At 37.0% G+C, this 18,024-nt stretch overlaps 1 protein-coding gene across 1 annotated transcript in view; it reads left to right on the forward strand.

The window, feature by feature from the left end:
* Positions 1–527: 527 nt before the first annotated feature.
* LOC311279332 (inactive heparanase-2-like) overlaps positions 528–18,024 on the forward strand; it is a 38,359-nt gene continuing 20,862 nt past the window's right edge. The window contains exons 1-3 of the mRNA XM_084390750.1: positions 528–1,033; positions 3,919–4,073; positions 5,534–5,695. Of these exons, the coding sequence (XP_084246876.1) occupies positions 783–1,033; positions 3,919–4,073; positions 5,534–5,695 (568 nt within the window). The 5' untranslated portion in view covers positions 528–782. The remainder of the gene's footprint in view (positions 1,034–3,918; positions 4,074–5,533; positions 5,696–18,024) is intronic.

An 18,024-nucleotide genomic window follows, 5' to 3' on the forward strand; every position in this document is an offset into this window, starting at 1 on the left:
GCACTCACGCACAAAAATATTCCATTGTTCGAAAAAGATAAGATAACGCCAACAACAGAACTGAATTTTAAAATAACGCGAACAGTCGACTAGGCTAATGTGGTCATTTGAACCCTCACACTTTTTTAAACGATTAAAGGTTAAATTACATATTGTTTAGTATGCTATTGAAATTCAGTTCGATTAAGTCTACAGTCTTAAAAAAAAATGTTCCCATAAGAACCAGAAAAGGCTTCATAGCTTGATTCCATTGGATAACTTTTTTTAGTTCTTCAGAAAACAGCCATAATCTGGAGTTAAAAACAAACAGCATGTGAAGAACCTATAATATAACATCAGTAACTTTTTTAACTCCAAAGACCCTTGCAGCTATAAATGATACAAAAATATGAATTTTTTTTTTTTTTTTTTTTTTTTTGGGCTGAACCAAAGAACCCCTGTTTGCTTCCATTTATTAATTTCTTCTTATTTAGTGCAGACAGAGGCATTATGTTCCAGACACCCCCACCAGAAGACACTTCTGATAAATAAGAGTCATCTTACCTTTAAGAGCCGTTGCGTTACTATAGAGGGCGGTGCAGGGGCAGCAGTGTGATGGAGGCTGGCCCTCGGGCGTCAGTTTACTCCAAAACAGCTGAAGACAGGGGGGGCTGAAAGAGACACCAGCGATCCTCGCTCAAGGAGGGGCATAAAACACTTCAGGTGCTTTTCGATCGGGTTTTATAAGGAGATCTCTGCTGGATCTCCCTCACTGCGCTCCGCCCGGTGCTTGAGGACAGAAGATGCCCAGGCAGCTCCTCTGCCCAATGTTCGGCTCGTCACTGTGGTTGGCACTGATACTCCAGTCTCTCATTCCCTCCGCCGCTACATACAGGAGACCAGTGTCCGGAGGGAAGAGACAGAGCTTTCTGGAGAGAACCTTGATTTTACTGGACGTCAATACTCGAAGCCCGGTCAAAGTTTTGAATGACAACTTCCTCTCGTTGCAGTTGGACCCGTCTATCGTAAAGGATGGCTGGCTGGACTTCTTAAGGTATTATAGTTTTTGCATTTGCATCCTGCGCATGGTGATGCTGATGTGTTTGTGTTGATTTGGGAAGATCGGAATTGCCTGCTGGAGAGGTCAGTATGTGTTTTGGAACAAGGTGGTTTAAGGCTGGTTGTCGGACTACACTCTTAAAAATAAAGGTTCCAAAAGGTTTTTTTCTTTTCTTTTTTTTTTCGCAACAATACCATTAAAGAAACATTTTTGGTTACCCATTCAGTCAACAGTTCTTAAAATAACCTCTTTTTTTTTTTTTTTTTTTTTTTTTTATCTAAAGAACCTTATTCTATTATAAAGACACTTTTGTGGAATGGAAATGTTCCATGGATGGTAAAGGTGCTTTTTTAGAGTGTAGCAACATACAATCTTGAAGTGGTTAAGCTTGACCATGATAATGACCAGCTAGAAACCATCTTCGATGTTCCAAACACAGCTACCCGGCTTAAACTGGATTTTCCAACAGGAACACAACTAGACATCAATCATTTTTTTTCAATAACACATATAGGCTACCCAAACACCTAATAGGCTACTGATATCTAATAGCATAGGCTACTACTTTTTAATCTATCAACCGCTCCCTTGAGTAGGCTACAAAATCCAGTATTTTCTAAAAGTAGGTTACCAGTCCTTTTCCCTCTTATTAGATGTTTAAACTTTTATGTTTGGTTGCACTTAGCTTTTCTGTACAGCTTAGCCTATAACGTTATCGTGTAAAACCCCATGCGTTTTCGCACTCATGGACATTTATTTTACGCGTAAAGTAGAATTCATCATGTTTACTCGCAATGCTTAAAACAACATCTGCTTAATCCCAATGAAACCGTGTTGTGGGGTGATGTTAGTCCATGATATATCTCTTAAGATATTGACTCGATGAACGAATGCCTTTATATTAGAGCGTGAAACCTGAAAATACGCGCAGATTTGAATGGTTGTGTTAATTTGCACACCAGGGCTTGACCTGGAAGTGAATATGAGTGTCCCAGCCCCCAGAGGAGAAAAGACACAAAACCATACGGAGAACCGAAATGTAAGTGTCTTTTATGGACCCTAACAGGTTTGAGTATCGATATAGTGTTTACTCCCGATGTATTATCGAATATTTGTTTTTGTGATTTATCAGGATGAGGTGTTGGAACGAATAGATTCAATAGAATTTAAGAAGTGGCCCACATAAATATGAACCCCATCTGCTGTCGTGGCATTATTGTTCGTTTTCTGTCGCGTAAAGTACAAGTTACAGCAGATTTACGCGGTAGGCTATCGCCTTTAAAGGGGATTTACATTGTGCGTAGGCTACTTAGTTTAATTATATATATCTATATGGAATGAAACAAGGACCAAATAAAAGCGGGATGTGACTTATCTACTAGGACACTTACCCACAACTTTAAGAATTATATTCCCCCCGCCCCCCCACACATCTTGTTTGGTTTGAAAATATCCTCGTAAACAGATTTGAAGTATGGGCCTAATACTAGTGATATTTGTAGCACGTTTAGCTCATGCGCATGCATACGTTCAAAATAAGGTTTCATAATGTTAATGCAATAGGTGACAATACCATAATCTCATATAAATTATATCTAAATATAGCCGTTATATCGCCGTTATTCCGCAGGAAGTTGCACTAATATTATTTTTCTTTTAAACTTAAATTGTAGTTGTCATTTTCCCAAAATAACATGCTTATTTATTCATGCTTCATGCTCGGTCTGATTAAATGTATTAATTCACACTATTGGACGTGACAGCAGATACTTGCTCCAGTTTTCTGTTCGTCTCCAAAATGTATTTTCCAAAATTCAGTTTCGGCCCACCGACCAAAACGCAGGCTTCACCGATTATAGTTTGTGGCAATTTAGCTTGTTTTGCTGTTTCACAAAATAATATAAAACAATTCACATAGTAGCTTTATTTTATTTTATTTCAGTGCAGTTTTATTTTATTATTCTTTTATGTTATCTGTTGTTGTTGTTCGATTCTGGGTTCTCATAGGCGGAATATTTGCGCAATTTATAGGCCTTCTTTTATGTGCACCTTTTACGGCTTCTCTTTTTACGACTGGTACCTTATTATGTCTCATTATTTAGTAAAGCTCTAATAAAGCTGGTATTTATTTATTTCGAAAGAAACGAGCGTGTAGCACCACAGACTGCAGCTCTGTGAATGATCTGCTGTTGATTTCAGCACTGCGGCCTGAAACACAATATACTGTAAACTCCCAATCCTGCTGTGAGTTTCCGAAAGAAAGTTAAAGCATCAATCCAATGGCGACAACCAGGCCATTGCAGAAAAAAGAAATATCATATTAAATAAATAGAATAAAAAGAAGTTTATAATTAATTATGAGTTTTAAAATTAGGCTATTATTGCATATTTTTTTTCTCGTGCCGGCATTACAGACTTTTACACCGTCAAAAGAATTAAGACAGTAGCACATAGCATAAAGTATAGGCTATATGTGTTATAATATGTTATATATTGTTTTTGTGTCTTTATATAATTTAAAAGGATAAAGATCATATATGAACAAGCCTAAAAAAGAAATTAGTGATTTTATTCAGTTTATTCTCCATCTTCCCTCCAATGGTCTAAAATCATGAAGACAAGCTATCTTTGTGATTTTATGCACTATTCAATGTTTAGGTAACCGGAATAACTTTCTTCCCATGGTAATGACTACTATATTTAATATGAGTAGCCTACTTTAGATTGCACCCATGAAAGTGATTTTTAAGGGTTCTGTCAGGCAGAAACAGCTCTTTAAGGCAAGCACTGCTCATTTGGACTTTAGTGATTTTGTATTAGCCCTACGGGTTTCTCTGAGAATAGCTGGATCTGTGATCTACATCTTTCTGTGTCCACAGCTCCAAGCGGTTAGTCACTCTGGCGCGGGGACTCTCTCCAGCTTATTTGAGGTTTGGGGGCAAACGGACTGACTTCCTCCAGTTTCATAACCTGAAGAACCTTGCAAAGTTTAGAGGGCCTGGACCGGACTATTACCTGAAAAACTATGAAGATGGTGAGGTCTAATTTGGTCATTTTCAATTAGGCAGGTATTTTGCATATATTATTGAGATGAAAAAACAAAAACAAAAAAAAACAACACATTTTTGTACCTCAGAAAACTTGATGAGGAAACAACACTTAACTTGTTGAAAGTTCCAGAAATACTATTTGCAATCATGATATTAAAGCTCTATGTGTCATTCCATTTGTGGACAAATTTGTATGCATAATCCTAAGATATATTTGAATAAATATGGACGCTTTCATTTAGTCAGTGCATGCCTTTTGAAAAATAATTTTAATTCTGAAGACTTTTTATCAATAAACACAGAACAAAAATAAATATATTTTGAGTATCTTGAAAACATGTCCACAATGCAAACCACATGCCACTCTAGTGGTTAGTTTGTCCTCTTGGTGGGCAGATAAGGTGGGCGATATGACCAAAAGCTTATCACGATTTGAGTAACTTTATTGCACAATTATACTGGTATATATCACACATTATTTTTGCTTTAAATAAGGTTATGATATCAACATTTTTGATACCATTTAAATTTCATAATTCGTGTCACCAATTTCAATATCACAAAAAAACAACTAATTCTAGCCTAAGTAAAAAAAGCTTACTGAAGACAAGTAAACAGTGATAAAGAAATAATAAAGAAACTAATTACAAGCATGTAGGAAAACAAACTAGAATAGAATAAAGACACAAATTACATTTAAAAAAAAAATCTAAGCACTAAAGAAGAAATAGCTACTACAACATTTTTATAAAGTAATCAAATGTATAAAAACACTGCATAGTCTTCACTGTGTAAAGACTATGTAACTTATTAAAGTTACAAAAGTGATTCACTGAAGAGCAGTGAGAGATTTTCTCTTTTAGTCGTTTGATTATTAAGCTGTAGCTGTAGCCTAAATTTGGATGCTGTCGCTTTAAGAGGCATTTAACGTATTTAGTAAACGTGTGCACATTCTTTCTCAACTGTTTACGTTAACTTAAGACACAAATGACTGTGTTTACTTGCAAATAAAAGGTAACTTTGACACATAAATATACATTTAAGCGTTCAAGTCTAATTATTCGACAAAAAGCCCTCGGTTCAGTTCTCATGCGCTTTAAGAGCAGCGGCTTCACGTGCGCGCATAGTAGTTTATCTGACATCATCACCTGCATAAAACGAAAAGAGTTGTCTTTCGCCGCTTACTGTGCTTCAACGGTTTAAAATATATATATATATATATATATATATATATTTTTTAAACGCAATACTTAAAAACGCATGCTAACGATAAGCTTTCGTGACTGCGTAGCACATCAACGTCATGTGAACGTTACCGTCCAAAATCTCTAGGCTACCGGTTGACAAATTACGGTCGGTTAATCGTGTCTACCGGTATATCGCCCACCCCTTGCAAATACTCACAGAAAATAACTCCCAAATCATTATCGCGGTTTCCATGCAGACATAGTGCGCAGTGACTTCGCCCTGGACAAACAGAAGGGCTGCAAGCTGGCCAGCCACCCGGAGATGATGCTGGAACTACAGCGGGAGAAAGCGGCTCAGATGCAACAGGTCTTGTTGAAAGAACAGCTCTCCAACATCTACAGCGATGTTACATTAACAGGTAGGAGATTACAGCAACATGCATACCGAGCTAATATAGTGTATATTGGGTTAGGCTTTGTTTTTTGCCTCAAAGTTTCACAAAAGGGCTTTTAACAAAATGTAATGAATGGTGCGTATTGTTTGTGTTGATCAGTAGGAATCTTTAGTCCTGTATATGGTTTAATGTAATATATCAGGTGCGTTCTGTGTTTATGTTGTTTGAGCTCTTCTGAACTATGTTGAGTTGTTTTCTCTCATTGACGTCCAGAACCATTGGTAGGCTACAGTGATGTAATTGTTGCTGCTTGTTCCAGAAAGGCATAGGTTTAAAATGATGAGAAGATCAGCCAAGCATATGGTTTTATTGATCACTTTCAACAGCTGTGCTTTGCCTGTTTGTAAATCCAGTGTCCAATTTCAGATTTCATAGTCACCCACACAGACATTGTCCCAAATGTTCAGATCATTTTAGGGTGAATAATTGTTTGAAAGGCAGAAATCTCAGAGGACCTGTCAGAGACCTTTTGTAGTACCGAAAATGTCAGATCAAGGATAGAATGAAGCTGAATGATGACGTATACAAAAGGCCAGTGGAAACAACAGCTGACAATGATTTCAGAAAATGACACTTTGTGAAAGCACCCGTAGTTCTGAGAGGAAGAGCAGTTTAAGCATGCGATTTAAATCAGTGTCTTTTCTATGGATATTAATGAAGGTGATTCACAAACAAATTTTTTTTTGGTAAAAAGCTGTTTTGGTTGGATCAGGTGTGATATTTTGTTTGGGTGCGTTCGAACTTTGCGGTGATTTCATACACTGTTGTTGATGAATTCTGACACAACACTCCACTCTGAAGGGAATTAAATGACATATTTTGGGGTTTTCCTTGACAGACTTGCTTTTTTCCCCCGTTGTTTTATTATTATAATCGTTGCAGTAATCTCAATGTAAACTCAAATCACTATCAGGTACAGTCAACCGGAGCGAGATTATTTGTTTAAAGCAGATTTACTGTGGAAAGATTGTACTAAATTTTATGTCAGGCACTGTGCGAGTTCCAGTGCAGGTCATGCTGCACATTTTCTTATTAAAATTGATATACAAGCTCAGATGAGAGTTTCTGAACTGCTCTTGGCGTCAGATAGACCCGAATGTTGTTCATTCATGCCTAAACCGTTTCAGCAAAAAAGCACTCTTCTAACTTTCACCCGTATTTTCCAAACATCTTTTTACGCACATCTGCGTTTGACAGGGCGGCTGTAAGAGGAATTAGGACTAAACATACTTAGCAAAGGAATCTCTCTCGCCGTGGATCTCAGCATGTGTGCTGCAGCAAAAAGCCTGTCGTGTGCATGACTGATTGGTGAGAACGAAGACACCTGGGTGCATGGCACAGACGGGTCTGTTAGCAATCAGGACGTCCCCTGCGCAGTCACTGGCAGGTGGCAGGGGAATTACAGAGAGATGTCCTGCCTCATCCATTTCCACACCGCACGGGGCGGCTTTTCTGACCCTTTCTCATTAGAGCTATCAGTAATAGGTGCGAAAGCCCCCTGCCAGTTAGAAAGAAAAAAAAAAACGTGGTGAGACAAGCCCAAGGTCATTCTAGCTTTCACCTCTACACACTCGCTACAGTGTAGTCCAGTTAAGTTAAAGCAAACCATCTGAGACAATTCGAGGTCAGGGCGCTTAAGAAACTCTCAAGTTGCTACAGTTCCACTATGCTGAACTCCTCTTTCACTGCATTCTCTGAATTCAGTCACTGTTAGTTTCTTACAATTGAATGTAGCTTTATAAAATGTGCAAATGAATGATAAAATCAAACCAGTGTCTGTTTTTAACCCTGTAAAGCCTACTGTATCATGTTTGATATGAACACATTTCTAAAGCTTTTGATCATGATCAAAACTTTACTGAAAAACCTGTTGTACACAATCTACTACAAGCCTTCTGTCCTCTGTTTGGTAGTTCATATTGTTTTGGCAAGTAAAAGGCATTGTGAAAACCCACCTTCAGGTTTTTTTTTGCCATAAATCTTTACTTATTTTTAGTGCTGGGCAACGATTAATCGCATCCAAAATAGAAGTTTGTGTTTACATAATATATGTGTGTGTACTGTATATTTTGTATATATAAATACACATATGCATGTATTTATCTAAGAAATATTTGCATGTACATACTATACATAATTTATATTATATATAAATAACACATTTTTCTTATATGTATATACATGCATATGTGTGTATTTATAGAAACAAAAATAATTATACACACTACACACACATATATTATGTAAACACAAACTTTTATTTTGGATGCGATATATCGTGATTAATCGTTGCCCAGCACTACATAAAGTAAATGTAAAAAGATGAACAAAGATGTATTTTAAGATGACTTTAACATTGAAACCTCTGATTATACTGGGTAAACCCAGCCAGATCAGCCGGCGATTTGATTTCGCCCTGCATCTCAGGCTGGAAACCTGTACATTCTTCTATCCTGCTTCCGTTACAAATCTGCGGGGACCAATCACAAACTGGCTTATCCACTTGGCGCGCTATTGGCGGGTTTAATCCAATCTAATTCCTTTTAACCTCTCGACGATGCTCAATGGCTTTAGTTTAGCAAACAAATCGCTCGAGTGGGTGTAAATACCACTCACTTTCATGTTTTTATTTTATTTCGCACAACCTGCAAAAATCGCTCGATGCCATTGCTGCTTCTGCAAACCGCTGATCAATGCTCCAGACCAACACGTTTGTTGACACGTTTCCTGCCTGGAGTTTTCGCTGCAAAGTACGTCACCTGGATCGTTGGTCTGATTGGTTGAAGGACTATCCAATTGCATACAGAGTCATTTGAACTATGCCCGTTGATCACGCCTCAGCAGACTCCCCATACTAATGTTCAATCTGATTATATTATTACATTATATAGATTACATATAAAATGAGAGGTTTTAATGTTAATAAAAACATGTAGCAAACAACAAAACTGAACTGGACACCCAAGGAAATGACAACACAAGGTTGGAATACAGTCTATATGAATTGTTCGCAGAAATTGAATACTTAGAGTTGGAGATTTAAAACAATCGCAAACCACAATGAGTGTGAAACATCAACCAAGTGCATTACTGAATTGACTAGTAATGGCCGGTGTACCTTTCACCTTTAAAGACTTGTTGGACATTTTAACCATACATTTCATCCGTGTGTTAGTTTGAAGTGCTGATAGAGTCGTGGATTCGTGAATATGCTTGCATTCGTAACCCCACTACAGATGTATATATCATTCAGTACAAGCAGACATATTAAATATGATAAATATCCACAGTACACCGTTCTAAATGACTTATCCGTGCTTTGCTCGTCACCCATTCCTGGAAACCTGTCTCTTCCACATGCATTGAGTGGAGTGTCAAATGATATATTGTTAAATTTATTAAAATTCCATCATGTCCTCAGAGCTCGGCTGTAGAGGGCTCTATAGTTGTCATCGTGTGATTCTCAGCATGTCTGAGGTCACGGTGCACTTTAGATCCATGTGCGGCACTACAGCCGGTTTCCCAGACTCTCAGGAGAGCGGCATTCATCATAAATAACTGTCTCTTTAAATCACACGAATTTGCTTGCTTTCACTCTCTTGCGTTCTTCGGCTCGAAACCGTTCTCCTACGTCCACTTAGAGACACGAGGGAGTCTCTCTGTGTGATGCTAGCATGTTAAAATGCAGCATAGCTATATTCAAAGCTATTTCCTGCCCGTTTGCTCTGAGACAAATGACAGGAAGTTGTCCAGTGAGGGCAGTTTGGGTATTAGCTATAGCTGACGGTTAGCCTTTAGCCTCTCGTTTTCGTTGATCGCAGTAACTGTTTGAGTTTTTGGTCCTCAAATAGTCATTAAAAAGTAAGGAAATGTTATGAAAATGAGCTAGAGGTGAGGAAACCTGTGATTCTTTTTTTTTTTTTTTGCACAAAATAAACGCTTATATCTGAGAAAATGAGGAGTGGTTTTGACCAGATGCTGTCTGCGTCATTTGTTTTCCTTCTACAAGTGTGGGTAACATGCCCATGTTGTTCAGAACAGTTTTTTTTGGCTCGTGGAGCCCAATTTTTTTGTCCAGTTGAAAACGTTTGCACCAGAATTGGGCGGTTATTTCAATGAAATGATTGCTGGAGTATTTTGATGAATACCGCATGGCAGAATTTGATTTGCCAGTCTTCCTGTCCTCTTCTCTATTCTTGTCTGACTGTGCTCAAAGTGACACAAAGAGTTTGGAGTCTTTTTCTCCTCCCCCAGCAGCAGTGAAAACACACATGTGTGCACTCAACACAAACACAGTGAGTGCTCGTAGAATAGTGTGCTAATGATAGATCTGAGGCTCTGACAGATGTTTCTGCCTGTGAAAGAAAACATGAGTTTTTTTTTCTATATCTGAGACATTAAGCAGATACTCACACACATGCATAATATTCTCCAGAAGAGTTAAAGGGATAGTTCACCCAAAAAATTAGGAACAATTCTTTCATCATTTACTCTCTCATGTCGTTCCAAGCCCATAAGACTTGTGTTCATCTCCGAAAGAAAAATTAAGATTTTTGAATGAAATGTGAGAGATTTCTGTCCCTCCATTAAAAGCCTATTCACCCAAAACTCAGATGCCTGTTCATTAACTCCCTGGTTTCACAAGCAAGGCGTAAGCCCAGTCCTAGACTAGACCTACAATGCATGCATGAGCTATTTTAACTGAACACAACTTGCACTGGCATATCTTAAAATATGTCAGTGCCATTTTTTGTCTCAAGATGCACAGCAGTAATGTTTTTTTCCTCTAAGGCACGTTAAAGCTACTTAAATGCCCTAATTAAACTAAGGCCTAATCCTGGCTTAATCTAAGCCCTGTCTGTGAAACCAGGCCAAAGAGATTTGTAAAATGAATCCATATGAATCCAAGTCTTTTGAAGAGACAGATTCACTTTATTTGATGAACAGATTTAATTTAGACTACTATTATTCACATATAAACACTGATCAGCAAACATACATAAAGCATTCAAATATTGTAAAGAGAAGCTCAACTGTACTTGAGAATACAACTATGACGTGAGTAGAAACTTCATTGGTTCTCACTCGTCAATCATTGTGGTTGAGCTTGTTTACCATATTTGAGTGCTGTATGAACGTTCACTGATCAAATATGTTAATAAAAGTCTAAATTAAATCTGTTTATCATATAAAGCGATCGTGTCTCTTCAGAAGACGTGGATTAAACGATTCATGTGGATTTATTTTACGATCTTTTTATGATCTCTTTATGAACGTTTTGAAGTGTCAGAGGTTTAGGTGAAAATATCTTCATTCGTCTTACAAAGATGAACATCTTATGGGTTTGGAACGACAAGAGGGTGAGTAAATGAAGACAGAACTATCCCTATTTGGGTGAACTATCCCTTTAAGAGCTGAACATTTATAGGTCATACAAATAGTAAAGCTTATGAACAATATTCCGACAAGCATAAAAATGTATTTTTAGAGCAGTTTCACATCTGTTTAATTGCTATAAAATGAAAGGATGTCACTATAATACAAATAAACAAAATAAGCTTATTTTATTTTTCACGTATTGACATTTTACAACCATAGAGAGCGAGTTAGAGAGATGTTGGCAAACATGGCGTGAACATTTACAATCTCAGTGTGTGGCATGAGTGAACTGAACTGTAAATAAATGAGACACTAATACGTATAACAGACTCTTCAGAATGTTTCCACGTTGCCCATTATTCAAGGCCTTGCTCTTCTAAACGACCATAAAACAACAACCGAACTGGAAAAATAAAATGTGCCACAACAGAAGGTTATGAAGACAGAGTGGACTCTAGATACATCTCATAAATGTAACGAGGAGCTGTCAGACTCACACTACGCTATATATTGCAATTTGCCAAATGAATTGATAAACTAGCCTTCAAATGAATTTGCAAGTAGAAACAGATAATAGCAGCATATTTACAATTTTCAAAATAATGAAAATAAACTGTGACCAAATGTTAAGAGAAAACAGATGTTTACAATGCTAGGAAGGAGCCGAAATTCCCTGCTGGGTACACAAACGCAATCTAATAATGATGTTAGCGTCAAAATTATCGGATGTGTTTAAAATGGAGTTTCAGATCTTAAATGACTTGAAAATGAATTGCACTTTATGGTCCTGTGTGGATAATTTAACTGCAACCAAACAGTGTTATTGAAATGAATGAAGATGTTTTTGTAGGATTTCAAAACTGGACTCGCGGAGCGACGCTAATGATTCTGTTATTTTTTGTCAATCTGTTGTAATTCAGAAGATCTTTGTAATATGTGGTGATCAAAGTATGATTCATTTGCTAGGTACGTCACATTTGGAAACATAAGATTACCCTACTGTGAAATATGAGGTGGGCCAGGAGATTTTGATTCAGTTTTGTATTGGAGAGAATGTTTCTACAAATTCTGAGCCAGGAGTTTGTGGGATTTGGAAGGGCCACATTTTACACTTTTGCATCAGTTCCCTTTAGTATCAAAATCTAGGAAATGAATGATGACATGATACATTAATCTACATCTCTTTGGTGGTTAAACCAAGTCACACATATTGGAGTTATTTGCCTGGCCTTACCATGCAACACAAAATACCAAATAATAATCCAAGATAATCCCAGCAAAGGAGTTCCCTTTCTTGCGATTGCTATAAAGCCATAAGCTTCCAGTCTTTGAAGTTTGCTTTTCATTTGATTCATTCATTTGATAGTGGTTTTTAAATGAGTCATTGTGCATGAGAATGGACTGCACTGAAGCAGCTGCAGGTAGTTTAATACCACCCCTTCATAAACAAATATTAAACGGCTACAATTCCCAAAGACATCTGTGTTCTTACCACATACGTTTCAAGTGCTGACATGACTTAAACCTTTATTAAAAATCAATAAAGAATGTAATTGCATGAAATTCTTTAACAAAATCACCGTAGCAATCGCAAAATCTCAATGGGCTTGGTCCGTGAAACGCGAGCAGAGCAAATTTCTGTGCAAATCGTTTGCAAAACCATTGCGACGCAAATTACCGCATTTAATTTAATTGGATTCATGAATGCTTTACAAAAAGATTCGTTCTGCTTGTGTTTCATAACCGAGGCCCTAAGGATTTCCCGCCACACACTAAAATGCCCTTATTTCCGTTCTAATTTTATTTATTATTATGTCAAGTATCAAATTGCCATATAAGTACAACACGTCTTTATTTCAACAGCAAATTATACACATCCGGGACTTAGCCTATAACTTGGAACGTGAGCTAATATAATCAAATAATAAATAAATCTCTGTGGAAGAACAAAAGTGTGCTTTCACGTTAACTTTAATGAAGGACGTATGTTTTGAACGAGGAATTGAAGACAAACGAAGGCAAACAAATCTTCGTTTGTCTTCAATTCCTTCTTCAAAACATACGTCCTTCATTACTTACAGACTTTTAGCACCTCCCTAATTAAGCTGTCAGTCGATATTCACAGGCTCGCCCCAGAGCGGTGTTTTTTAAGGAATTAGCACTGTTGGGCATTTTGTTAATAGCCGACATTACAAAGACCGAAGGGAGTGATTGTTGTGGCAGCTTGGCGCTATGCGAGGTGAAGTCTGGTTATATATTGCCGTAGTGATTTCACCTGGCAGCTTCAGTACTCTCAGCCTGGTTGGACATTGATTTAACTAGTTTTAATGTTCCAAGGACCATCTGGCTTCACCACAAGTTCACCCTGCGCGTTGAACTTTCTCCAGGAGAATTACATATGCATTGAAGTCAGGGTTGTGTGCCATTTAGAATTGAGAATGAGAGTGCTAATAAATATGAGAGTGTCAAGAAAAAAATAAATATGATTTTTAAACATTAGGATATACACAACAAACCTCCAAAGTGATTACACAACAACATTTTACACTTTTTCATCTGGCAAAACATCTATTGTAATGTTAATAAATATTTAATATAACAATAATTATTCATATTAATAATATTACAGTTTGTATTTGATCAATGCTTTGCCTTTTTTGCAGCTATTTTTTATTGGCGAGCAAAAAGTATACAAACTAACTGACCAGATATTTCTCTACAGTGCAGGTTATTCAGCATACATTTTTTGACAGTATATAAAACTGTTCTGTTAAATGAGTGTGCAATACAACAGCACTCTTACTTGTGTAATATTCCTAAGTTATAAAGAAATCTGAAAACAAATCGTGACTGTTTCATTGAACAGTATATTGAATGTAGTTTTAAGAAATATTTCTAATCTGTCAAAATGTCAAATTATTTGATATAAGATATTTATGGGCATAAATAGACCAAATTAATTATATTTATTAAGTGTAATTGAATCTTTTAATTTGCTTTTCTTGGAACTGAAATTCAGTCAATTCTTCTTCCTGTCATTCCAATTCAAATTCCGGTTCAACATCCTGTGTGACATCAAATTCCAACTCATTAATAGAAAGAGACAATTTGTATTCTGCCCAACCCTTATTGAAATGCATAGGTTGTTTAGCTCACTAAAAGGCCTATTTCAATGAGAAAATGTAATTGAATACAATAAAATTTCCCAACCATGTATACTTTAGTTAGTTGGTCCACTTTAGACATTCTACTAACTGTACAGTAAGTAACTTTGCAACTAAAGTAAAGTAGTTCTTATTAGAGTATTTGTAGACTGTAGTAGACTGTTAGTTGACTAATAGGTTAGGGTTACAGTAGGTGTAAGTAGAATATGTTGACATGTAGTTACTTGTAGTCAGTAGAATGTCCAAAGTCGCCCATCGAAATTGTTGTCAAAAAATGTATTCATTTTGATGAATTTCTTTATTTTGATATTGCATTTCAGAATATAATGGTGTGGATTGTATTCTGCTTGGAGATCTGATCCAATGCAGGTCACGGTGCAGGAAAGTAAGTGTATGTCAGTCTGCTATGTTCATATTCTGGCTGATCACAGGCTGCTGGCTCTGTCCTCCACGCTCTCATGCGCAGTTCTGTGATGTTTCAGACGCAGGAGAGATTTGTGGCTCATGAACGTCTCATCTGATTTGTGCTCTCACTCCAAAGTGTATCAGGTTACTCTTTTCTTGTGTATTTTTTTTAATGGCACAGCTGCTGAACTCTTCTCTGGACTGTTCAGACTGAACAGAGACCCCAAGCTCAGTGGGTCGGCTGCAGAAATTTATTAAAACTGCCCAAAGATTTGAGAATTATGTGAGGAGAAGTCGAGATCTAGATGTTACCACCCGCGGAGAGGGTTTTATTCATTTTTATTTTCTTTGTCAGTAGTTGTTCTGCTCCTGCAACACTTGTCAGGGATCATTAATCATCCGGATGCTTCCCACTGAGGTCATTTTTTATTATAATTCTCATGTGTGATCTTTTGTCCCAAGATTAAATACTGAGGCCAGAATCACAACCAGGATTTGGCAGCCGGACATCACACATGAGCAAAATCTCTAACTGGACGCCTGACCAAATACTTGTTAGCGTAATGTAATCGCATTTGTACTGAACCAGACAGCTTCTCTTAAGTTTTCCACAGACAGTATTTGAATAATAGTTATGTTTAAGTAATGCCCATAATGATCTGAATTGTTGGCTCACAGACAAGAGTCTAGCATTTAAACCAATACTGTATGTAATTGAATGAAAACTAACATTTAAACACTAGCATATAAACTCAAATTGACATTAGCTGTTAGTTTTTTTTTTTTACATGCCGTTTAGGGCAGGTTTCTCTGAAATAGGTTATATACATAACTTCCATTAGATAACTTCTATATGATAACTTCCATATTCCAAAGATTGCAATTAGTTGCGTTGCCAGTTTCAGAAATCACAGAATTGTGTAATGAGAATTTCTGTCAGTCCATAAGTAGATTATCTCAATACAAAATAAAGGGAAATATGCAGTTCTGCTTGCAGATATAGTTAACTTGTCATTAATTGCCTTAGACAAATCTCTGAGTAGATTTGATGTCTCCAACTTGGAAACTTTTGCAAAACCAGTGATTAATTCTGCCTCTAAGTAATGCTTTATTTAAAGCTACACTGTGTGATATTTTCCCCCATCTAACGGTGAAATTGTATATGACTACCCAGTGAATATTAGTTTCTGTTCCTTTCAATTTCAACTCCTACGGTGGCCGTATTATTCCAAGATTAACATGGCTTCCAATTGCGCCTTTAAAACTATCACCTGTGATCCGTCGCAGCACAGATTTATGTTACAAGGTAAACAATACTTTTTCACCATTGATGTGAGGAAAAGTAACGCAAGTTATACTAGAGGTCGTTCTGGCGTTATGCACAACCATGCTATGGTTAGACAAGCAACTATAAAACTTTGAATTTACACAAATAGGCTGAATTACCTGTCGAGAAGAAAGCAGGCAATGAGCTCTTTCCATCTGGGAAAAGTTACTCCAGTATTGACTTTGGTCTTGCTGATTTGCCTGTCGCATTGACGTTTTAATTCTCTCTTTCGCTTCCTTGACGACTCTGCTACATGTCCTCGAAAATAGGCGTGATCCTCCATCAGCAATCTTTCAAATCTGCCGGCAGTCGCGAGTAATCTCCCCCTCGCATTCATCTCTGTGTCACTGAGTGTAAAGCGCGAAAGGCGAAGCTTGAATTTACAGGTATGTCCCTCTTTGGCTAATGTAGTTTCAAGATGGAGGGGCAACATGGCGACCGGCATTCGAACCCCTCACCCGTATGTACTTTCAATGGCAGATTATAAACTTACGAGAATACTTTATTACTTGAAAGAAGTAAATATACATTAATGAGCACATATATTTTTGAAAGAACTAAGTGTTTTTTGCTAAGAATCAACAAAAAAAATTACACAGTGTAGCTTTAAATAGTACCTTTTAAAAGTAGTGTTTACAAAGTGTTTCACAGAAAAACTGCTAAATTATGTTGTGCAGCTTCTGAAAGTTGTGTGAAGTCACCCAAGCTCTTTCCATATTTTTTTTGTTTGCAGTATGAATTATTGAGTGGACTGTGGGTGTGGCGTCTGAGATCATGCTTGAACACTAGTGTGCCAAGGCCAAATGAGGTCATTGCACAATTCCTAGATATGACCATTGATAAGAACAACAGGAAGGTATTCCTCTAAAAAACATTTCCAAAGTTTTGCTCTTTGACACTGTTTATAGTTTCTCAGAGAGTGTGATGCCAAGCGTATGTTTGGAAATCTAGGATGTACTGTGAGGAACAGCCAAAAATGCTTTCATTTCAATTGTTTTCCCATGAAAAGTCTCGTTTGTTAGATGACAAATAATGTTGTATACATTAGAAAAGTGGATTCTATTTTTAGTTAAAAGAACAAGAAATTAAATTAATTTGCTTTCTCCAATTTCTCTCATTCCTGCCCAGCTATTTGTTTATTTGTAAATCTAGAGAATTTGCCAGAAGCCTGAATATTGACATGTGGAATGCAGAACTATTGCTGCTCAGACTAACCATACAAACAGAACTGTGCATCTTGATGTGTGTGCTAAGGAGAGAGTGTTTGTGTCAGTATATAGGGTGTTCCCAAAATCACTACAATTTTGGAATAAAAGTTGTTCCTGAACTTTATGTACATTATTTATGTCATAATATGACTGAAGCATAAAAAAATAAAAAAAACATTCCCCAGTATAGTGCAGTGAAGTTGTTTTTGTAATGGAATAGTTTTTGCAGCTAGGAAATTCTACTGAATATCTCCTTTTGTGTTTCACAAAATAAAGAAAGTCAATATAGGGTTGGAATGACACAAAGGTGAATAAGTTACAAAACAGAATTTTCACTTTTGGGTGACCTGTATCACTTGAATATTGGAGCCCATGAAGCCCCTTCCGCTAGCCTTTGGGTTAGCAGCCCATATCTTTCACCACATTTGTGATGGTTAGTCAGTTATCTGTTTCCTCTCAGGGAGTACTATTAGAAAGTTGAAATCTATCAGGACTTGAATTGAACTAAACTGAACTGGGTGAAACAAAAATATGTGGATAAATGTCAATACCGCCACAACGGTGCTAAGACCTCCCTGCACCTCAGATTCAGTAAGTTTTGAAAACAGCATGTGAAGAAATCTGTATTCTGCAATGAATTTTATAAGTCCATAAACGTAATGAAATTTGCTCTGGTCTAGGGAACATGATCAGGAAAAGTAAAATTGAGTTTTCTGTGGTAGACTGGAGAGCTTTAAAACAGCCCCGTTAGGAGGGGCTAACCAAAACCCCTCTGCTTTATTTTGTTCACTTTAAACTTGAGTGACAAGT

Source organism: Rutilus rutilus (genome assembly GCF_951802725.1).
Source record: "Rutilus rutilus genome assembly, chromosome: 20".
In the NCBI taxonomy this organism is placed as follows: Eukaryota; Metazoa; Chordata; class Actinopteri; order Cypriniformes; family Leuciscidae; genus Rutilus; species Rutilus rutilus.